Raw genomic sequence first — 25284 nt, 5'->3', positions numbered from 1 at the left:
ACAGACACTGCCTCTGTGATCTGGAGCCTGCTATTAGTGAGTTTAACAGCCAGTCTCCTCACCCACGGGTCTGTGAGAGCAACAGCATCCATCTCACAGTGTTGATGTGAAGGGTGAATGTAAGGTAGTCACCATCATTATTACTGTCCCTGCCACTACAACTACTCTCAGGAGGAACAAATCACAAGGACCTCACATATATTATAGGTGTCATCTGAAAGCCCCAAATTATGTATACAAGTCATTGTATAATTCCATTAACCTTCCCACTTACTAAGACCCTGCTGATTATCTGTAGCTTTATCTCATGTTGCAAAACAAATACTGTCATAATTATAGTGCAAAGAACTATTCTAAACATTATAAATAATGTAACTCACTCTATGTATTTTACATACAATAATCTAGGTAACACCTTCAAAGTGAAGTCAGAACTATCATCTCCATTCTGTGGATAAGAGACAAGTCCACAGACAGAGAGAGATGAAATAACATGTCCAAAATCTTGTAACTAGAGCCAGAACTGGAACTCAAGCAATACAGGACCCTAGAACTTTCTCAGTCAGGATGTTATGCAACTTTGACTAGCTTTTTGCTCCTGCTTTTTCAGTCTTTCTGCCAGTGGGCTAAAAAAGAATAGAGGTTTATGAGCCAACAATGAATCATCAACACCATGTTCAGCCACCACCACTTACACGTGCACTCACACACACACACGCTTCAGGCTGTCCTTTTGTCATTTCCCTTCCTTTGCCAGGTGTCTCTTCATGTCATTGGTAGGGGCAGAGAAAAGCAAAAGAAATGAATTATAAAAATTATCTGTGATAAATACCTCTCCAACTGCTCACAGCCAAAGCCCTTAGTGAGAGAATCTAAATGTTAGTTATTACATTGATTATTACCAAAAGATTGATACCAGTTTTGGTTGCAACCATAGGCTTGAAGGGAAATCTTGACTTGAAGTATTGGCCTCTCAGTTCTCTATTTATCTGATGTTTATTGAAAAGAGCTGAACTCAAACCAAGGCTGTACAAGTCACTGAGGGCTACTAATAAACTAGCAATTATCAAGAAGAACTGGTAAAGAAGACCTGCTTTAGAACAAGGCAAAGAGACCCTGGTCTTCCAGGAACCCCAAACAGAAGACTGCCCCACCATGAGACTTCATGGACAAATATAACCAGGAATGCTCTCACTAATGAAGCATTAAGTACACATTACAATGACTGGAGACTCTGGTATGGAAACTAAAAGACATGGGCACAGGCAGAAGTTTGATTTCTCATGCCAGCTGAATGTGGAACCCAAGAGGCGAGTACCCACCTACACAGGAGAAAATGAAAAGCAGGACTGTTTCCTTCATCCCACAAAGACAGGAGCACAGCATGTGACAAGAGTCAACTCAGTGTGGATAAAAGTTAAATGTGAGGAGTAGAAGGAAATGTTTAAATAACACCATAATTCTGAATAATAAGGGTATGGCTTAGAAAGAGAAAAAAATAGTAGAGGAAGTTATCTAGTAATTCTCAAGAGAAAATAAAGAAGATCAGGAATGACTTCTGCCTCTGAAGTTTAAAACTGATGATAAACTGGGTGTCAGTGGCTCACGCCTGTAATCCTAGCTACTCAGGAGGCAGAGATCAGGAGTACTGTAGTTTGAAGTGAGCCTAGGCAAACAGTTCATGAGACCCTATCTCAAAAAACCCTATCACAAAAATAGGGCTGGTGGAGTGGCTCAAGTTGAAGGGCCTAAGTCCCAGTACCATCAAAAAACCCCACAAAACTGAAAACTAACATGGGAACAAATAGCAATGATATCCGCTTACATTTGCATAGCCTTCTAAAGTTCACAAATGTCTTATTTTTACATAATGGAATGTGACCCTCTCCTCAGCTCACAGGTAGATAAGGACCATTATCTTTACTGAAAGAAGGGCACAGAAACTCAGGAACTGAGCAAATGACTGAAGGTCACTGCAGTAAAGAAGCTAAAACAAACTGACCTCCACACAGGGGAGATGATGGATTGCAAAAGAATGACAACAGATGAACTTAACATCAGCCTCCAGCAAAATGCTATAAAATATTACAAAAACAAAATGAAAAAATCAAACTCCTGTTTTTCAAAGCTAAAAAATGGCCATTATTGAGTCATTTGGAAATAAGATTTTTGGGGTTTTTTTTGAAAGAGTGGTTAGATGTGTAACAAATCAAGGAAATGCCGATGTCATCACAGATGGGGCTGTCAGCAAGGCAACTGACAGACGCTCTCTGCAGCGAATGGAAACCCGATCTCTCCTTGGTCACTGCAGAGTCATGTTACTGAACATGAAAAGCATGGTGCTCCTTACCGTTACTGAACGAAGAATGAGCGAGTGAATTGTCTTGACAAATTGTAGAAATGCAAGCTAAAGAGTCATAGTTAAATAAACACTCGCACTCAGAAAATTCTGATTAATGAATTGATTTAAACCAGAAAGATCTATCTCAGGGTTCCACGCTGATCTCTTTCTACTTTTTTAAATCACTAATTTGAAAAATATAAAATGACCATCATTATTTCCCTGCTACCCTACCAATTTACTGAACACTTAACATTGTTTGCATTGTGGTAAGCATTCTTCACCAATTATCGCATATATTCCTCTAGTCATCTTTTTGAAGAAATACGATAATTCCATTACACAGATGAGAAAACAGGCTTTCAAAGGTTATGCCACCTCAGAATTATATTAATGAATGACAGACGAGGATGTTCACTTCAGCCTGTCTGACCCCCAGCCCTGTCTTCTTGACCTATGTGTATGTGTTACCTGTATCCAATCTGCAGAGGATACAGAAGTATAAGTAACATATAAAACATGGAAGGGAATCAAAAATGTGAATTAGAATTGAAAATTAAGTTTGACAGATCTTATAAGGACACAAGTTAACTAAAAGACTAATGAAAAAAAAGTTAGACTTATTCTGTATAGACTTAGAAAGAAAACCTAGCAATGATGATAAAAGTTCAGGAACTTTTTGCTTCTAACTGAATTTTTATTGCTTTCTAAGACAGGAAGGTTTCCTATCTAAAAATGTTCAAGTAGAAGCTGGCTCATATTCAGGAATGTTCTATAAGGATGGAGATTAGAACACAGGACATTACAGTCCCCCAGCTTTGTTTTTTTCAGAAACATTTTAGAACACATAGCAGGAACTCTGAGTTGACATGATTCTATTAACTTATATTTTTCAAAATCTGAAGCTTTTCTTGTGTATTCCATTCAACCCTAGTCTTTCCCCCTGCACACAATGTTCTTTTGGAATGCCATATCTAGTGTAAGATAGTGTAAGAAAAGAGAAAAAAGACCAGTGTTTTAATGCATTACTTTGTCTTTGCCATCAATTATTTTATTTCAGTTAAGTCAGAATTTCATATCATGAATATGCATGAGAAGATTCACTGCAGCATTATTTACAATTAATATTCTTTTAAAAGGAAACAATTTGAATGGCTATATGGTAAATAAACTAAAGAGTACTACACAGGAGTAAAAAAGAATGAAAGCACATTTAATTTTCCTATGTTCAAACATAGGCTTTAGGCAAAAAATTAATTATGCCAAGTCATAATTAATTACGCTATTTGGTTCTTAACGATATGATTTGGTCTAATACTAGTCTAAACTAACTGTACTGAAAATATTGTGGAGTTGTAAATTATGCTCAAATCTATACACTGTGTTAATGAGTCATTAATAGATTTTGAAGAGAATTTTGTGTTCAATAATAATATGTGGTGAACAGTCATAAAGAAATCACTGGTCATTTTTCCTCCTTATTAACACTAAATCAAATATTTTTGAAACCTAATCCATTTAAAATGTAATTCTATACTGTCAGGACAAAAACGGGATGAAATAGTAAGTATTAACATTTATCAGGCTGGGAGTATGGTTCAACTGTTAGAACCCCTGCCTAGGAAGCAAAAATGGCTCTGAGTTCAAATTCCAGTACTTCAAAACAGAAGAAATTATTAAGCACTAACTACAATCCAAACACAACTATAAGAGCTTTAAATACATTATTCCAGCTAAGGCTTCCCAAAGCCTGTGAAACAGATAGATACATCTCCGATTTTAGACTTAAGGAAACTGAGGAGCACAGAGATTACTGACAACTGCAAATGATGGACTTTTGCTATATTTTAATAAAATATTGTTCCCTTGAAATACCTTAATGAGTTACACATATTAAAATAATTCTATACTACTTGGACTCAGTCATCTCCCAAGAAGATCTAATGTAAATACCACCCCCTCTAAACATCTCTCCTTCCAACAGTCCTTCTCCCACAGAGGTGTGTTCTGGGGAAGCCTGGACTGGCATCCACTTCTCCAAGCACTCAGTAACAATGTGACAGTGGGAGATGTGAACACGGACATCCAAACATCTAAAAATGAGACTCAAACAGGGCACGTCTGAGTAGATGGAAAAGGCCTGATGAGATTACCCTCTTCCCACTCTACCACATGCAGGCCAAAATAAAGACAAAAAGAACTGTGAGAAGAAAGGAAGAAAGATGGAATAGAAACAAAGCCATAAGGCTACCCTGGTTACAGGAGGTATGATTTCCAATTTTTACAACACTGCATTGGCTTTATTTGAGCCCATTATAAAGGTTAGCTGGAAATGACCAATTAAGTTAGGGAAAATGCTTTTGTTTTTGCTACCATATACAACCAGTTCACTGGTCAAGTAACTTAAAAAAAAAATAATAATGCCATTGTCTGCTCTTGGTAAGTCATTTTCAAATGGTGACATGAACTATTTTGACAAGCTGATCAATGTCATTAGAAATTCTGACAACTGAGATAGAATAATTGGTGGCAAAGACAAACTAATGCATTAAAACACTGGTCTTTTTTCTCCTTTCTTAATATTAAAGTAATTATTTTTCATTGCCTATAGAGATTAATGAAATGCCTGAATAGCTGATATTTTAGCTACAACTGGTTAAAGGAAAATAACTGGCTTTTCAAATACCTATTTGCATATGTAAAAGCAGATCAAAACATTCTTCCTAAGGCAGTTCAAATGGCTACTTCTGTATGACTACAAAGGCTGAATCCATGCTTAATAATGACACAGACTATCCTATCACAGCAGATGCAAAATCTATCATCGTGCCACCCAGGTTCCTGCCATTTTGCAAACACATCTATCATCAGACACTGATCTGTCTTATGCAATGCTAGCATAAATGTAATCTCACAGGAGATGCATCACAAAGCACAGAGAAACACAGCCAAATGTTTGACCCCAATTTTTATTTTCAGTAATGCCTGTTGTATATGCCATACACGTATTTGTTTAATAACAAAGTCAACACTGTACCTGGTTATTTCTTCTTTCAGTTTACATGGATCTTCAGCATAGAATTTAATACCAAAATACAAAGTATACGGAGGCCCAGCTAGAATGAGGAATAGAAATTAGTTAAATTTCACATTATAGTCAAAGTAGTATTGTAATATTTAAAAACTAGTAATAATTACAGTCACTAAGAGTTTCTAAAGACCCAAGAAAATAAAATGGAAAAGTCATCATTCAGGACTGATCACAGTAGAAGCTCAATGTTACATGTATGTATTTGCATAGGTCTGTGTGTGTGTGTGTGTGTGTGTGTGTGTGCGCAAACAGAAGACACACGGCCAATCACACCAAAAGGTTGCTAGTTTATCTCTGGTTGGTGAAGCTATGCATAGTTTTTATTAACTAATATTTTCCTCATCATTAACAATTTAGAGAGAGGAATTTCATAATAAAGAAAGGGTATTGACAAGCAAAACTAAATGATTTTTTAAAATCATCCACCTATCACTTCAACTATCAAAAAAAGATTTTTTTAAACCTCTCTGCAAAAAGCTACAAACAAATACTCAGCAGCAGGTGGACCATTTAAGTCAACCACAGCCATGGACATGTATATGCAACTGTGCAACTACTTAGACAGGTTATAGCTGTGTGTGCTGATAGGAAAACAGCACCAAAAAACACTCATGAGTACAAAAACACCATTGCTTTTGTGGAAAGGTAAAATATCAGTTGATATATAGTGTTGTCTTTTTCCTGGAGAAATACATAAGAAATTATAAACTATGGCAAATTTTGAGAAGAGGGATTGGCAACTTTCTATCTTTAAACTGATTAGTTAGAATGTTCTTATCATGTATACCCTTTTTAAGAAAAAAAATCACCAGTGAGGTCTTTTTTTTGGGGGGTGTACTGGGGCTTGAACTCACGCTTGCTAGACAAATGCTCTACCACTTGAGCCACTCCACCAGCCCACTGAGGTCATTCTTAAACTTTTCTCAATCTACAAATATATTCTTACATATGGAAGAGGAAATTTCTCATCTCATCATTTACCACACACGGTTGAACTAAATCTATAAATAACAAAAACATTTAAAAATTCAGAAGCAAAGCTTGGAATTGTACATATATATATACATAAATATATATATATGAATATTAAATAAATAATCTAACACTCATACTGTACAGGAGGAAACAATTTCCTTGGTTATCAACCACCTTAGGTTATGCTTTTACTAGAAATATTTCTGTTTCAGAGGGTATTAATGTGATCTGCACCATTTTCAAGCTAGATCTGATATGCTCTGTTTCAAAGGGATTTTTAACCTGGTACACTAACTGGTGGTCTGTAATTTCTGCTTCAACTAAAGCTCTCCCCCACAAATAAAATAGTATGTGAAGCATGTGCTTCAAAGTACTGGATACTGCATAACTAACAGAAAATAATCCTAGTTTATTTCCATTTTAGCTACATAAATAAAATCACAAATTTAAAAGCCGAGGAAAGAAAGTAAGTCAGCAGGTAATGAGGACGTAATGCATTTGCAGTACACAACCTATCATTATTTACTATCAGCACAGGCACATGCCTGTGTAATCTCCCAAGGCCCTGTTCACGGCACACAGATGACGATCAAGACCAGGGCCCATCCTTCTCCCTTCATCTATCCTTCCTGAGTAGGGCACTTCTATACTAGAGCATTTTAAAACAAAATATTGAAAATTTTGCTCTCATTTCTTCTCATTCCAGTTGAGTCCACATGTTGGATTTTCTTATTTTCTTAGGCACCGTTGCGTATTTCTGACAAATACACCTCTACCGCTGAACACAGATTCCAGGGAGGCAAGACCATTAAATATTTAGAAGAGCCAGGAAGTCCACCCTGGGCTGACCCATCCTTGTCAATCAAGCTGCACGTTCCTGAGCAGATGGGTCTGCCTGTGCCTTGAGGCGGCTGGATGGCACCTAAGGGACGGGAAGGTGCACAGATGCTTCACAAAGGGAAGAGGCCTTCTCCAGACCCCAGAGGTGCTTCCGTTCTCTGGAACATGACAGATTACATCCTATTCACTAAGCACAACATTTCAAACATGTTCCGTGATGAGCAGTTAAGCAGAAGTTTGCAAAAAAATGGACAATGAAAAACACTCAGTGCTAATTTTCTTTAAGGACATTAAGCCCAAACTAGCCCTCTATTTCCCATACACACCCAAAGAGGCTTGTGGCCTAAATATAAGGCACCATTACCATTTGACTGTGTTTGATAACATACAAAAATGTTTCATAAACATTTGATTTTCACCAGCAACCTGGGAACTGATGCAGGAGAGGTGACGCCGTGAGGAGTCAAGCAACGTGCCCGACACTGTGGGAGTACGGAGGGAGTTTGCCAAGGCCTTGTGCGCTGTGCTGTTCCCACTCCAGTCTACACAGCCTCTCGGGGACAACAGAGCGAGCCCAGAGTGAGCAAGCGCTCCCACACACATCACTCTGGGCAGAGCAATCAAAAGCTCTGGAAACGACTGATTGGGACAAGAATATGTCTAGCCAGATATTTTTTGATTTCCTATTCTAAGACTATGAAGATCAGGTGCTACTAAAGCAAATTACTAAATTATTAGCTTAAATCTATGTCATTCCACAGAGTCAACATTAAGGAATTTTTCAAATGAAGCTAATTTATTTTACTTTTGCAAAAAAAAGACAGAAGCCAGAAACTGGAAGTACCCTAATCTACCTTTTATGAAGACTAATTTCAAGTCTTTTAAGGATAAGAATGAATTTCCACTTCGTTTAGGGATAAATAAATCAAGACGTGCCTATCAGAATCCTGGTGACTAGCAAATGCTTTGTCATTTTTATGGACACTCCTCCTAACTGACCCACTGGAGACTGATAGCAATTTTCCTTCACTAATTATCAAATTTGTGAGATGAAATAAAAATATTCTTCTGTGACACTGTTTTTCTTCAATTGTGATAGTGTTTTATTCTAACCATACATAAAAATTTTAACAATATTGCATTTTGGGGAACAAAAAAGTGATGACCTTTTACAGCGGTATTTAAATAGAATATTTTGTACTAGGTAAACAGACACTTTAAATGTGCTCAGCTACACTTCAATTACGCACCCTATAATAGTTTGTTTTTTCTTCATTCCATCAATAGAAATTTCAACTTTTTTCTTATAGGAGGAATCTGCAAGTTTATTTTAAAATAATCATTCTTGAAATTTTTCTAATTTTCCTACTGGTATTTTTTTAATTGGTTCAAATGAGCTGAAGATGTAATTTGCAAACTCCAGTGGCTTCTACTGCAGATGTGGAAAAGCAGAAGCATAAGTGATGCTGAGGTTGGAGAAATGGCACTTGTTTCTGTCAGTTTTGCAATTCCTACTTTCCAACTCCTTTCTAGGGCAGAGATGCAACCCGTCCTTGGATCTATGAAGCTTCACATGACCAATGTCACCACAGAAAACAAGTGAATAACAATGGAAAACACAGATTTGGAATGGAGCCAAACAGGCTGGAAGAAGCCACTAGACTCTGATTAGCGATAACTCACAAATTTAAATGAAATGACTTAACGCATACAGAGACTCAGTTTGGGAAGATGAAACCATGCTGGAGATGGATGGTGGTGAGAGTTGCACAACAATGGGAATGTGCTTAATGCCAATGAACTCTACACAAAATATGGCTAAAATGGTGAATTTTATATTATGTATATTTTATCATAATTAAAAGAAACTATCCTTTTTTTGTGCGGTGCTGATGTTTGAACTCAGGACCTCATGCTTGCTAGATAGATGCTCTGCCACTTGAACCATGCCATTAGCCTCCCCTAAAAGAAACAATGCTTAAAGCACCATTCTTTTGTACTCGTACAGAGCTTGTGTATGAGTGTTCATAAATAAAAACTTGGGTCATGGACATTAAGATTAAAGAATACATAGACTTAATTATACTGAGTATCCTAGAAAATTCACATTGATGAAACCAAAAGCTAATCCCTGGCAATGCATGGTGTCTCTCTCTCTTCCTTTCCTTCTGTCTCTGCCTCTGTCTGTCTGTCTGTCTCTCTCTCTCTCTCTCTCAAGCCATAGCAATTTTTCAGGCCACAAGGACACCCCTTAAGTAATGACTTAGCAAACTGAGTGATATGTTGTGAGTAATAAAGCCATAACCCAAGAAAGGCAAACTTTTTAAAAGTTGGGGAAGCACCTTCTTTTTTAAATAAATTCCTCTCTGCCTTTTCTATTTTAATGTTAAATTTTAAAGACATGCGTGTAGAAATATCACAGATAAAAATCAAGGGAAGGTGTACTCCTAGGAAAAATTTAATGTAGCATTCATTCCCCTCGGAGGCTGGGTGCAGTTGTGTACGCCTGTAAGTTTGCCCACTCAGGAGGTGGAAATAAAGGATAGTGAGTTCAAGGCCAGCTAGGGAAAAGTTAGAGAGACCCTATCTCAAAAAGAAAGTAAAAAAGGTCTATGGCATAGCTCAAGTGGTAGAATGCCTGCCTACCATGCACAGGACTCCCATAATCCCCCCAAAAAAAATATTCACTCAGAGTCTAATTAAAATAAAATCAGAGTTTGAAGTGAGCCTGACAGTGCATACAACACCCATACCGGCATGCTGGTACTCAAGTACGGGCACACCCTACCTCCATACTGCACCCAACTGATCACAGGTACCTTATCACCTTCAAGCCACCCCTTAACAAGGTCAAAATTAAATACCTACTGTTAATCAGTTCTTTGTGTTCCGCAAGGGTTTTTGCAGGATCCAGCCAATACTGTGTGAGGCAGAAAAGGGTAATTATAGAAATTAGTTGCTTTTCATTGGCCTTTACTCCAAGAATATTTGCAAAATGTTATTTAAGTGACATTTAAATACTTAATAGGTTAAATATTTCATTTATAATATATTATACATAGTATGATATATCATTTATCATAAAAGTATAAATACACACACATATATACATATATATATGCAAACATACATAAGAGATTTCTATAGTTAGAACGTTAAAGAAAGAGAGAGGAAGCAGCACTTGCTGGGTCCCTGGTTGAATTACCGTACTGATTATAAGGTAACCAACATTCAGATGCTTATAAGCAGAGTTCTTACTACTCCATAGGAGAAAATAACAGCTGTAAAGAATGTCCTCCAAGTGTCTTTGCAAAGCCCCCTTCACAATCATCTTAGAACCATGTCTCCCCCAAGACGTCCCCAGTCTCTTTGCTTCAGTCCCACCCCTGCAGGTATCAATGGTAGGTGTTGGGAGGAAAGCAATCCAATTAAATCAAACCATTATTAAGGATCCAGCGGAGCAGCTCAGCACAGCAGCTCAGGACCTGAGTCCCAGAGCAGAGCCATCTGCATTCTGTCCTGGCTCTCTCCTCGTCATCACCAGGTAAAATGGGGCAAGTGACTGAGCATCTGCGAACCCTCCTCATCGGGTTTCTGTGCAGATTAAATAAGCTAATTCATATAAAGTCTTTAGAGTGACCCCTGGCTCACACTAAGTATGTGTAACACATGCTAGGGATGGTTACTATTAAGGTCTGACGGTCACATCTAATTAATCCAAATTAATCTTTAATGAATAGAATTTCAAGCAAGGATGAGAGAATTCTGGGCCCTGGAGAGAAGTGTTCCTTTAAATCTCACTGCTGTGAAATAAAATCACTGAATGAAAGAGAAGAAACAAGCCTCCAACCTCATCTCTCCATCTGCAAGAGGAACAGGATGAAGGCCATAGAAGTACAGAGAGGGCATCAGGAGTCCATGGAAGGCACACTGAGGCAGCCCTGAGGAGTGCCCTGGAGGACCCAGGGGATGCAGAGATGGAATCTCTCCACCACTGTCCTAGACAAACATAGGGGACCACAAGAGCCAAGCTACCCAGTTTCCATTTCTCATGTTGCTGGTGTTGCTGGTTAAGGGGGTGAGTCTTACAGCAGGGAAGGAAGAGCTGGCACATCTGAGCCATCCGTTCCCAGAATGCCTGCGTTTGCCTTGGTGAGATCATTCACACTTGCCTGGCCCTCCTATGTCAGGGAACAAAGGCTGCAAGAGAAGTCCTAGGGAACCTACCTGCCTGGTGTCCTCTTTCCCTCCCCTTGGTTAGGGCAGAAATGCCAGCTCTGTTATGTAACAGAGGCAGTAATTAAAAATAGTAGTCCTAACTTTATACAATGCCCTTATCTTTTATTCTTAACTATGTGTACCAAATACTCATACTAAGTATATGTCATAAATCATTTTACTACAGTACTAAATTCTGTACATGTATACATAATCTTCACTATCTGTCGCTCACATGACAGTTTCAATTTTCCAAAATCCTACAAAGTAACAAATGTATACAAGTGTAGTGACTTAAAACACAATGCTCCTTATTCTGGGCCTCATCATTTCTCATTTAAAACAGCAAAGGTATTTGAAGCGGATGCTGAAATCAGTAGAGTGCTTTTAGAGCCCACAATGACTAAAAATGTGGCTGTGACATTAAAATAGTGGTTCACAGGAAACTGCTTCTTCCACATGGGAGCAGGGGAGGGAAGAGGAGGGGAAGGGAGGGGAAGGGAGGGGAGGGCCTCCAGTCTTAACTATTTAAGACTAATAAGGAACAAACTGGAGAAAGTTTTTTAATTTTTCTTTCTGACGTCATTTCAATATGACAAAATTTACAGATTCTTCAATTCAACATGCTTTTTTGATAATCAAATCTTTTATAATTTTTATTAACTTTATTTTAACTGGTACATAAAAGCAAAGACCTATGTATATTCACGGCCTAGCATGATGCTTCAGTACATGTATACACTGTATTTTCCTGTCTCTAAAATATTTTTCAAACATTGAAAAAGCCAGGTAAAGAAAATAGGAAAGAAGCTTTTAACTCAATAGGGAAGACTGATTAACATATCAAACAAAACACATTAATAATAATCCATACAATTTTAAAATAGATCTCTTTCCACAAAAGTGATTAAATTTGTGAGGTGAAAAACGTAAGGGAGTTTTTGAGATAAGTTAGAAATTAACAATTTTGCAATGAGAAAGAGAACAGACAAGACTGAAAGGCCATCCAGTCAACTCACTGCCCATTAGATATGCTAAGCATCAATCCACAGCTCGCTGCGCACAAATCTCATTTGATCAAAATGGAAACCAGGGGTTACAGAGGTCAGGCAGTGATAAATGCTACAGAACACAAATAATACACACAAGCTACCAGGTTTTATAAGCCAGCACCTCAAAATGCAAAATCCACTTACGTTCAACCAAGGGAAAAATAGGACCTTGGAACCAAAGTGGCCCTGCTCTGACGGTACTTGTCACCACTCATTATCAACAAGCAATCAAACATAGCACATGGCTGATCACAATGAAACACACCAGGCTGCTGGTCTATAATCTAAGAGGAATGGGGCCCAAGAATTCACCAATGAACGCACTGTCCCAGTCTTAAGGACTACACCCAGATGACTGGCCATGGTGACAACATTCTGGATGTAGGCTCTAAAATTTAGATATCATTCACTCATTCATTTAACATGCACTGGAATCTCACTATCCACGTTCTTTATTTGTCATGTCAGACACCATCCTGGGGTGCCTAACCTCAAGGACCTTATAGCCTAGCAGGAGACATAGACATAAAACTCTAATACAAGGTAGTAAAGCAAGATAATAATGTACATAAGCCAGGTACACACAGACAGTAAAAATAGACAAAAAGAAAATCATGTCTTCATGGTGAATGTAAGAAGGTTTACTGAAGAGAAAACCACTGAGCACCATGTTATGAAAAATTCCCCAAATTAAGTAAATAAGGGGAAAAACAAGTCTTATATTTTTATGAACCACATGTCTACCACCTCAACTGCTCTTAAAGCATGTGAGTCTGTTCTTACGTGACAACATAGGATGTAATGTTCCAAGTCCTTTGGAAGTGAGCACTATATTGAAATCAATGCTCCCCAGTAGTTAGCAATACTCAGCTAAGAAATCATTATTCATTCAGGATGCTAAGGTTTGGACATCTGTCCCCTCCAAAACGCATGCTGAAACGTGGTCCCCGACAGAGTAGACCATTAAGAGGTGACCAGGTTATGAGGGCTCCATCCTCATAATGGAATTAATGCATCTCTCCTGGAACTGGATTACTGACCACAGCAGTGGGCTGTTATAAAACAAGAGCACCCCTCCTCCTTGGTCTATTCCTTCCACTCCCATTTGCCCACTCTGCTATCTGGCACAGATGACCATGACTCAAAATAAACCTTTGTTCTTTTTAATTTATGTAGTCTGTCATAGCAACAACAAAAAGACTAAGGCAGAGAATTTCCCCGAGAAATAGTCTCTTCAGTCTTTTCACCTGCCCAAGGTGAAGGGAAAGATACAAAGATGTCAGCACCATGCAATATGGCACTGGCCACCAGAGAGTAGCGTCTCTGGATTGCACTTGGGTGTGCAGCCATCTTGCCTGCCCACATGACTATGAGGAGAAACAGCTGCTTGCTCACTCTCTCAACAGTCAAGCCACTCATTCTCCAGGAAAATCTCTCAGTCTCAGTCACCCTTCCCCGCTCCACTCCACTTTCTCAAACTTACATCCTGTAGTTTGTATGTGTTCACAAGCGGGTTTAGATCCTATTCTGTAGGAAGATAGCAATAAAACAAAGCAGATCCTGTTCTCTCACTGTGCTTTCCTGCAGCCAGCTTTTTTAACCTAGAAGAGCTAACACCCACTAAGGAGTCATGACCACAGTTCTCTATGACTTGACCCTTTGCCAGGGTGTAAGAGGCAAGCAATTAGGTATTCTTCCATTTCAGTCCTGTCAATCTTAATAACAGCACTGACATAACCTGGAGAAAAATGACAAACCCTTCGTACTCTCTGACAGTCTCAACTAAATGCCCTGGGCCTTCCTCCATCCACCTTGGTTGATAATTCTCAATTTCATCAATTTCCTAGGTAACAGCCTCAGAATTACATTTTTAAACTCTAATACTATCCAGCAAATCAATATTCTAACCTTTAAAAATATATATTAAATTCAAGGCCCAACCTTTCATTTGCTAACTGTTCTTTTGTGAAGCCTTGGAGTTCTAACAGTAGAATAAATGCTCAAAAAGTTTAAATAAAGGACAGATAGAATGAAATGATAAAAGCTTTGCTGCATTTTACTTTACTCTGGTTGTGATGCTGATTTTCCTTTGGAGAACTTAAGACTGCTACAGGGATATCTAATGTTTTCTGTAAGCTAAAGAAAAAGTCTTAAAAGCACACATACATAGTATGTGTCAACATAGCATAACAACCTCTTGATCTAGGCAGCAAAAGGAGAGCTGACTATCTGTGAGGGACGTGAGAGCCACAAAGATCTCAAAACAATGACAAAACAGCTCATTCTTGAAGAGTCTGGGGATTCAACATAATTCTCATATATGCTCCAAAAGTCCAGGACTGTGGTCAGCCATTTGTACTTTTCTCTTGCCCCTGTGAACAGACTTAAGGCCCTGTAAGCAACATTAAAAGGATGAGGCTTTAATTTACTACCTGGTATGAGTCGCGGAAGTCTTAGTACCTCAAGTACTAAGTTCTGTCATATAACAGAACTATCTCTCAGTAGTGACAAAAGAAGGTCTGAGGGAGAGGGAATTATAAATGGGCATTATTTTTCAGCAAAAGTGGATTTCAGTGAATCACTGTTGGACCATCTAGCTAGCTTCCAGAAATACTTCCACCCAAGGACCCTGGCATCACACTAAGGGTTAAAGAAAAACAACAGCAATGGCTAATATCTATTAAAGTGCTGCCATATACCAGGCACTACTGAAGTTATTTATTCATTTAAGGCCTCTTAATAGCTCTGTTGTTGCCATTTAAAATGAAGAAACAAACACTGAACAGTATAGAACAGCGATCTGAAGAACTGAATTCCTTTCATCTCATACCCAGGCCAACCCACTCTCTAGAATATTATTCTCTGAGCTACCAACTCCCATTTCCCCAGCTCACTCCAATATTCTGACTCCCCCAGGACATCCAATGCAGAGATCCCGCCAGCTATCCATTGTCCCTCTCCGCTGCCCTCCACTTGTGTCCTCTCTTCCCTCCCTATCCATTATAATCCTTTACTTGCAGTCATCCTCAATTCCCTTGCACATCCTTCCCTTTTGTGCAGGGTACAAAATGTAACTCCCTGCCATCTCTATGCAGGCACCCAAGGGTTGCACATACCTGAAAGCTCAAATGGTGTGTTAGTTTTCCTCAGTGTGAGAAAACCTGTGAAAGAACAACTTAAGGGAGGAAATTTACTTTGCCTCATGGTTTCAGAGGTTTCAGTTCATGGTGGGCTTGGTTCATTGCCATGGGCCAGTCATGAGGCAGGACTGCATGGCAGAGCAGGAAAGCATAGCAGAGCAAAGATGCTTACTTTATGCAGTCAGCAGGCAGAGACAAACGGGTCAGAGACCAGGCATACCCTTCAAAGACATGACCCAGTGACCTACTTCCTCCAACTAGGCCACACCTCCTAAGAGCCCACTCATTAGTCAATTAACCCAGTGATGAAGATGGAATCCTCAGGATCCAATCATCTCTCAGTAGCACCACCAGCTGGGGACCAAGCCTTCGACAAACATGGGCTTATATGGGGATGCTTCATGTCCAAACCATGACAACCGGTGAGCTCACTTTAAATTCATCATAGCCTTCAGCATCACCCAGAATCTTACCACATTTCATTCTCTCCCCTGCCATAATTTCTTGACACTGTCTCCTCCTTCCTTAAACCCTTAACATCTCCTCCTCCTTCTCAGCTAAAGATCTTGGTTATTTTGCTGAGAAAACTGAAGGAATCAGAAGAAAGCAGCACACACCACCTGCATGTGTGCTGTGTTCTCTCTCCTGTTACTGTGCAGGATTGTCCAGGCTCCACGTAAGCCCATCTTTCTCTATTCAGGAACAAGGTGCAACAATTTGCTGCTTACACCATCGAAGTTTCCTTTTTACAGAATAACTCTGGCTGAATGTGTACCTTTATTTCCTTTCCCCCCTTCAAAATAAAAAGCCTTTGACTTCCATCTCATTTATATACTTTAAAATAAATCTGAAAACAACTGCCCAAAAAACTGTCCTATATTCTGTCCCTCATCCTTCCTGAATCCACGTTAGTATGGATTGAGTATCTCTTATCCAAAATGCTTAAGGGTCAGTGGTGCATGCCTGTAATCCCAGCTATATAGGAGATGTAAGTAGGGGGATTATGGTCAGCCCTGGCAAAAAGTTAGAAACACCCTATCTCAAAGAACAAGCCAGGTGTGTGATGCACATCTGTAATACCAGCTACACAGGAGGGCTAGGTAGGAAGATCTCCATCAGGAGACACTATCTGAAAAAATAACTAAAAGCAAAAAGGACTGAAGGTATTGCTCAAGTGGAAGAGAATCTGCCTAGCAAGGGCAAGGCCCTGAGTTCAATTCTCAGTATTGCCAAAAAAAAAAAGCTTCAAACCAGAAATGTTTCTGATATCAGATTTTTTACAGCTGTTGTAATACTTGCATATTCAGAGATCTTGGGGATGGGACAGAGGTTTAAAGACAAAACTCATTTATGTTTTATGCACACTTTATACACATAACCTAAAGGTAATTTTATGATATTTTAAATAATTTTGTGCATGAAACATTGAAGCATCAGAAAGCAAAGCCACCCATGTAGAATTGTTTGGCATCACAATTCCCCACTCTGAATTTCTATGCTACCAATAAACAATCATTTCCTCAGACTTATACAGAAGTACTTGACACTAAAAAATATGACATGGCAGTAACACAGTGAGGAAATAGTGAGTTGAGGGCACTAAGTAATGTAACTTAGTACTAAGTAACTCAACTAGGTAATGAGTTGAGGGTAGCTAAGCATTTGAAGGCATCACCAGGCCCGTGCCGAAAAATCTAGCGACAATGCAGAGACTTCACCTCTTGCTAGACGTTCATCACATGCTTCCAGGACAGTCCTCCCTCTAGCCTCTCCTCCTTCCTACCTCCACCCTCCTCCTGGCCACACTTTCACAGCCCCTTTGCTGATTCTCTTGATCTCCCTAGCCCAACCAGGAAGGGGTGGATCGCCTGAGGGTCACACTTCACCGTAAAGCCCACGGCTGCAAAGGCCATCTACACACTGACAACTCCAAGACCAGAATGCTCCTCTGTACCTCCACTTAGATGCTCCACACTAGAGTCTTGGACCTTATGCGCCCAAAAAGGGAACTGATGTTTCACCTCCCTCAAAAGAACAGAAACAAAAAGACCTGTTTTTCTGCCAGCTCCTGTTCTCTTCCCATTTGGCTAACTGGTGCAACATTCTTCTTTCTGTCTGCTCTGCCCAAGATTTCTCTAACCTTCCATCTCTTCTTTCCATCTGCAAGTCCTGTTGGCTGCATGTTCAAAATAGAAACAGAACCTGAAAAGATTCCCACCATTCTCAGGTCTAAGCAGCACCACCCTCACCTTAATTTTTTAAATAATTCCTCTAATGTCCCTGCATCTGCCTTTGCAGTTAGACAAATTCTTTTAAAGCATGAGTCAGGTCAGTTCACTATTATGGTCAGCATCCTTCAGTGGTTTCCTTTCTCAGGGAAAGAACAAGCCAAAGTCCTTATGCTGGTCTCCAAGGCCCTCCAAGATCCAGCCCCACTCCCACTACATTCCACTCTGTGTTTAAGGGATGAAGCAGTAGGAAAGACCTTCAGGGGAGGATAATGGAAGCTGGAGGGCCCTCAAGGAGCTGTCTGCTAGAGCCTAAAGGAAAGCAAAGAGAAAGCTTTAGAAGCAGGAAGAAAGGGGGCTGGTGGAATGGCTCAAGTGATAGCATGAGGCCCTGAGTTCAAACTCCAGTAGCACTAAAAAAGAAAGAAAAGAAAAGAAAGGGGACCTTAATTATGCAGAGGCAGAAAGTTTGGCAATGCTGTTGCCTGTGGCAACATGGAAAATTTTAAAGTACCTAATGATGATCCAGATAAAGAGGTTTTCTAAGCAGACTATGGAAGTACCAATTGGCTTCCTTTTGCTGCCTATAATGAAATGTAAGAGGACAGAAAGAAGCTTAAAAAAAAAAAACAAACTTAAAATATAAAGGAGTCAGGACTTACCTGGTTTGAAAATAAAACTTTCTCATTCCTTGCCTTATCAGAAGGCAAACAGTGCTACAATTAAGAAATGGCTTCCAGGCAAACATTGAATCTAGGGCTGTCAGAAACTGTAAAATTCTTTATTAAGTCCTCATAGAGTCAGGCACAGGTGCCTCATGCCTGTCATCCTAGCTACTCAGGAGGCAGAGATCAGAAGGATCACAATTCAAAGCCAGCCCGGAAAATAACTCCTAAGACTGTGTCTCGAAAAAACCCATCACAACCGGGCTGGAGGAGTGGCTCAAGGTGTAAGCCCCGAGTTCAAACCCCAGTACCACACACACACAAAAAAAGGTCCTCAAAAAGATTTAACAGAAGGCCCCATAGGCCCTTTCAAAATAATTAAGGGTCCTCTAAGAATTCTAAGGGCATTGTTTTGCAGCAGCCTTATAGAGAATCTAAGGTATAGAAGAGTTCAGTTCAAAGCATTTGTGAGTATTGCCTTTTTCTAATAAAGTTGATATAAAATCAGTTCAAAAGAAATCCATAAAGTTTTTTTTTTTAAGAATTATACCAGCTTGGGCTGAAAGAAGCAGAGATGCTAGAGGCCAAAAAGAAGCCTTTGAATTCCCACTCTTCATCAGGCAAAAAGCAGGCTGAGAACACTACTGAGTGTAACACTTAGCTTGCAATCATACCTTATCTTTTATGGAGAAAGAAGGAAAAATCAGAGAACAGAACTAAGAGCCCCAAGAGCAGGGCCAACCATCATACTGAATGACTAGGCAGTAAGGCCAAACCCTAATTAAAGAAATGGCTACAATGACCTGGCTAGACTCAAAACCCAAATTATTATATTGGCCCTATAAGTGTATATAAACATTGTATATCAACTTAGAGCAATAAAAATCTATAAAAACTGTATGGACTAGTAACAACCTATTTTCCTACTAATTTTTATTTCTCTTTCTTTTTTCTTTTTGTTTTTTACCCTTCTTTCTAAATGGAACTGTTTGTACCAGTTATCCTACACATGTCACCACTATTGTTGAGCTGGGAGGAGAGCATGTATTTTTCTTATCACCTTAATTCACATGCCTCCAAACCAAGAGGAACTATACTCAAGGAGCTGAATTTGAAGAAAAGTACTCAGAGACTCATTTGGTGAGATTCCAAACCTCAGGCTTGAGTCCAATGTCATAATAAAGGAGAGTTTGTCATAACAAACAAGGCCAAAGGAGCAATGTATGCCTTTTACATGTAGGAAGAATACAAGCAATTTCTGGCCAGAGACAAACTCTCATGATTTAAAACGTGTCTTCAGAATAAGTCAACACTCCTCTTATCAAAAGGTGCAAAGCAATACTTCCTCTTTATGAATGTGAGCTGGCCTTGCACATTCAACAGACTGTGGCAGAGGCAAGCAACACTGTCTGACTCCAAGAACTTAGTCATAACAGGTGACACAACTCTCCATCCATGGATGGAGTGTCTTCTGGATGCTGGCCCTTGAGGCCCAAACATTATGTTACAAGGAAGCCAAGCAACAGCATGGAAAGTCCACATGTCCTGAAAACGTAGACATTAAAATACAGAGGTAGCTAAATTAAGGTTTGTTTAAACTCTGTCCTCGCAGCTGAAAGTAAATATAGTCAAAGCTAACCAAATAATGTGGCCCCAGCAAGCCAAGCCAAGCCTAAGTGTTGTAAGTGTTGTGGGGTGAGCAGGGCCTGGACCCCCTACCGAGTGCCACACCACACAGTTGTGCCCAACTTGAGAACATTCAGACTACGTGGTTAGCCCAGCGGCACACGGCAGCCTCCCTGCATTTATTTATTATTTATTATTTATTAAATTTATTATTTATTATGTAAATGCAGCCTTCCTCTGCATTTACAGTCTTTTTCTGCTAAATGGCCTGATCTAATCTCATGACGTTAAAACCTTAGGAATTCCTAGTGTTGACTCTTGCCTGCTAAGAGCCATTTCACACCTCTAGTTGGATGTCTTAAGGATGTTTTAAATTTAACATATGCCTAACAGAACTGTTGACTCCCTGTTTCCCAAAACACAACTCCTGCATCAGATCTTATCTTGTCATCCTGAGCTTGAAATTCCCTACAGATTCCAATATACACAGCCTACAGAGGCTACAGGGCCTCTGGAACAAAGACCCTGCCCCTTCCAGTTCATTCCCTGCTTTCTTACTAGTCTATGAGTTCTAGTTTATGAGTCTATGGCATCACTAGTCTATGAGTTCTAGACTGTCTCCTACTTGCCTTGTCCTGTGCCAGCTGTTCCCTTTGTCTGCCTAGCTCCTCCATTCTTATCCCTTAAGTCTCAGTTTAACTATCATTGCAGAGCAGGGCACCAGTGGCTCTCATCTGTAATTCTAGCTACTTGGGAGGCTGAGATTGGGAAGATCTCAGTTTGAGGCCAGCCCAGGCAAAAAAGTTCATGAGACCTCCCACCTCAGCCATGAAAAGCTGGGCATGATGGCGCAGGCCTGCACAGGCGATCAGGGTTCAGGACAGCCCTGGCATAAAGCATAAAGCAAGACTATCTGAAGAAAATAAGTAAAGAAAAGGGCTGGGGGTGTGGCTCAAGTGATAGAGTGCTTGTTTAGGAAGTGTAAGGTCCTGAGTTCAACACCCAGTAGCACCAAAAAAACAAAATGAAACAAGTTTTCTATGATAATTAAAAAATGTCTGTAATCATTACTTCTTAATCCACTGCTTTCCCACTAGCCATCTATCAGTCAAATGTCTGAAATTCCTTCTTTTATAGCTCACTCTGATTTAACCAGGGAGGAGAGACTAATTTAAAATTTTTTTTCATATTAAGGAAATCAGCAATATTTCTTTCATATACTTACATAACTAAGAAGGTATGGATCACAGAAACTTTTTAGGTGTTTTTTTTTATTGGCAAAACTACTTAGCATACCTGCAAATCTGTTTTTCACTTGCATATATTTGTCCACAATTATAAATGTATGTGCACGTGTTCATGTTCCAATCAGTCTCAAAAGGTTTTAAGTGTTTTGTGGCTTTGTCACTTTCAATTGTTCCTCCTTTTAATCTAGCTTTGGTTAGAAAAATTGAAAAGGCCTTGAGTGACATTATTGAAGAAAAAACTTTCTATACAAGATAGAGTTCAGGCTTTAACCTGGAAAATAATAAGTTTATGAAGGCCACAGGATAAAATACTTCATTATACATGACCCATGGAAGACAGACCGGTGCCTATTGTGATGAACCACCTGAAAACAGAAAGGAAAAAACAGGACAAAAACAACAAAAAGAATTAAGTTCAGTGGAGCTAACTCTAGACAAATCTAGCTCTTTCAAGAGCATTTTTACATCTATGTCACAATCAAAGAGACCAAATGCCAATCAAAACATGCTCTGCTTTCCCCAGAAGCTACGGCGAGGAAAGCATGCACCACACCAAGCAGCTTTGCAGGTGCTGTCTGGCAGGGCCCCGTCAGCACTTCCCAGGTTTCCTTCCAACGTGTCAGCTCCTGAAATCATGCTGCCTCACGTGACTGTGTCAAGAGGTAAGACCCTTGCTAAACAGAAAAATATCGCCTGCTCTTTTTTTTACTAAACATTGACAACTACAGAGAAATATAAACTGCTGCTCTTTTATTGTAAGTACTATTTATCACAAGCAAATTTTTTAAATCATAGGATCCACATTCATAGGGCTACCAATGGCGTTGCCTCACACACATCCTCATACTTTCTCCTGTTACGCACTATGCTACCTTCCTGAATGTAGGGAAGAGCAGGTAAACAGCATCTGGCCATCACAACATCATGAATACCATAAATCTGCCACTCCTTATAGTCGCATAAATTTCTAAGCCAACTTTCAAACATGTCAATAAAGCCTTTTATTTAAAATGTATATATATATAGACAGGTAAAATCTGCTTAAAAAGCAGGCCTTTCATAAGAGAATGCAGGTGATAAACTCAAAAAACTACAGGGAGCACACAGGCATGGAAAGGAAAGGTGGGAAAGCACTCTTGTCTAGGCCTTCACCTCCAACTGGCCTGCCCACACTCTCCAGATAACAGTTCTTTCACTCACAAACATTAGTGATGACTTACTTTGCAAGGACTGAAGAGGTGACAAAAAACGCACACTGAAAACTGTTCAACAATACAGGGTGGAGGGAAGGGTAAGGAAGCACATGACGGATTAAAGTACAATATGTTTACGGGTAAAATACCAAGGCAAAACTCCACTGAACAATGAACAGACACTGAAACAATGGATAGGAATGTAGACTAAGTCATGTCAGATGGGGGAAATAGCAGGAGGGGGAGAGTAAATGAAATAAGTAGAGGAGGGTGAATATGGTTGATGTATTTTCTATTCATGTATGAATATAGAACACTGAAACCTGCTGAAGTCATTTTAAGAAGGGGAATACTGGAGGGATGAACCAAAGTGGGGTACATGCATACATATATAAAAATGTCATGATGAAATCCCCTGTACAACTAATATATACTAATAAAAACATGAAAAATAAATAAAGTCAATTAAGAACAAGCGGAAAAAAAAAAAAGAAAGAAAAAAGAATTATGGCTCAAGTGGTAGAGCACCTGTCTAGCAAGCATGAGGCCCTGAGTTCAAACCCAGTACCACACACACATACACCTAAGTTTCTAGCCAAGTGGTGCAAGGCAGTCCTTGTAATACAATAACAGGAGAAGGCTCAAAGCCAAAGCATTCCTGGAGAGGTAGAAGAAGGCTTCACGAAGGAGATGTCAGTGATGGCCATGGTGGTTAGAAAAGCTGGATTTAAGCAGGTACAATGGAGGGAAAAAGAACAAGGAGGGCAGTCAGGTAAAGAAGCAGCTCACGTAACACTGAGCCCTGAGAGGAGGTGCAGCACTGCAGTGCAGATGCAGGGTGCCCCAAGCAGGGTTTGGATGGGGACTGAAGAGTCACATTGCAAGCAAAGGAACTTAAGAGTAACCAAGTGCTGTACATCTTGAAGGACCCTGTATAACATGTTTTAGAGCTTGGATTTTTCCCCTAGAGACACATTAGAGAATTTTAAGCCACAGAAGAGATATGACGAAAAGTTGTCTTTCTGAAAAAAAACTCTAGCTGAAGTGGGGAGAATATATTGGAGGGAGTGAGACCAAAGACAAGAAGCCCACTCAAAAGCTTTATAGAGATCCAAGCTAATCTGCTGACACCTAAAGTAAAACTGGTCTTAGAGACTGATTATTAGCTTATTACTGGCTAATTAGTCACCCTTGTTGTTCCAGCTTAGTTATTAACAGTACATGCTTACACTCTCAAACACACTCTGGTTAGGACAGTGGTATTAAGCAGGAGAACAGACAGGACTTGGTGACAGGATAGCTAGGAGGGGAGGAGAGCAATTAGGTGGATGGTGGTAGCATTCACTAAGCAATTCAAACAAAGGTACAGGCACCTCAAGGATGCACACATGAGGACTTCTTGGGGGTACAAGGAACAGACAGTTTTAGGGAGTTTAATTCCAAGATCCTCAGCTTCCATTTATTACCCTTCCTAAAACAGAGCTACTTAAGAATAAACCTGAGCGTAAGATGTTTTGTCAGTTCTCTTTTTCTGTTGGATCCCCCCTTCCAAATGCCTCCTTTCTCAACTTACTGGAGAAGACAAAAAGGCTGTGCCTTAACAGTCTATCCATCTTAGGAACAGAATTCTAAGTGTAATACTTTTTGCAAAACAAAAGTTAACATTTTTACTTAAATTTAGCTGCGTGGTTTTATGATGACTGGCTCTGCCAGAGTTACACGCTGGACATTTTTCCTAAACCAAATGAACCAAGTCTGCAATTCCAAGAATCTGATGAAAATAAAAAGCCTGTAATTAGATAATTACATTCTATCAAAAATCTTGTATTAGGACTACTACTGGATAACCAGAACCAGGTGCGGATGTGTTGAGTTTACCGCAATAGGAAACTCTTGAAGGAACAGAGGAGAGATGAGCTGTGGTGGGCCATCAATGCAGAGTTGGCAATTGGCTCCGAAGGGCCCAAGGCCTTAGTGTGCGTGAGTGTGAGCAGGCCTGTGAGCAGCTTCCCATCCCTGCATAGCTACAGTATTCTTAGCCTTAGTGGACAAACATGGTTTAGTGGTTCCAGCTTCCTGGGGCAGGTAGATCTTTAAAGACACAGCAGTGTATCTGTAGGTGTTAACATAGCTCAGTCTGTTACATAATATAATAGAGAAATGGGATTTGTCATAGAGGTGAAATGACCTGCTTATTCCATTTATCAGCACAAGCTGGGTCTTAGATGCACAGTTGTACTTAATGCTTTATGGTCTAGTCTTTCTGGTCCAGGCACTTTTGGAAAAAATCTTTGTCCTCATTTGAGGGGTTCTGTTATTAGGTTTTTGTGTTTGTTCTTATTGGTATTTGCCTGGTTCCACCCCTGGGTTTTGCAGACAGACTAAGCTCTAAGGTGTTCATTGTAGTGGAGGACTGGTTTGCAGCAAAAAGTCACACTTTCCCACTAAGATGAGGGCACAGTAATCCATGAGATAAGCTAAAGTTAAGCTGTTAGAAGAATTCCTTGATGGGAAATCTTACTTGTGTTTTGTTGCTGTTTTCTAAAAATAACTTGGGAGATGTTCCTGACTTGTCCATCTACTGCTTTATTCCTTGGATCCCACCCACTGTTTCACTTAAAACAAAACAAGTCATTGTTGCAGAAGTCTCTACCTTTTTGTAAGAAGC

The 25284-nt window shown here is 39.6% G+C and overlaps 1 protein-coding gene across 3 annotated transcripts in view; it reads right to left on the bottom strand.

Annotated features, from left to right (window-relative positions):
• Epb41l4a (erythrocyte membrane protein band 4.1 like 4A) overlaps positions 1 to 25284 on the bottom strand; it is a 204919-nt gene that overhangs the window by 95693 nt on the left and 83942 nt on the right. For all 3 annotated transcript variants that reach the window (XM_020186298.2, XM_020186300.2, XM_020186299.2), the window contains 2 exons: positions 10116 to 10167; positions 5379 to 5457 (listed from right to left, as the gene is read on the bottom strand). In XM_020186298.2, the coding sequence (XP_020041887.1) occupies positions 5379 to 5457; positions 10116 to 10167 (131 nt within the window). The remainder of the gene's footprint in view (positions 1 to 5378; positions 5458 to 10115; positions 10168 to 25284) is intronic.

Source organism: Castor canadensis, chromosome 6 (genome assembly GCF_047511655.1).
Source record: "Castor canadensis chromosome 6, mCasCan1.hap1v2, whole genome shotgun sequence".
NCBI lineage: Eukaryota > Metazoa > Chordata > Mammalia > Rodentia > Castoridae > Castor > Castor canadensis.
This window is presented reverse-complemented; position numbering and strand designations above follow the sequence as displayed.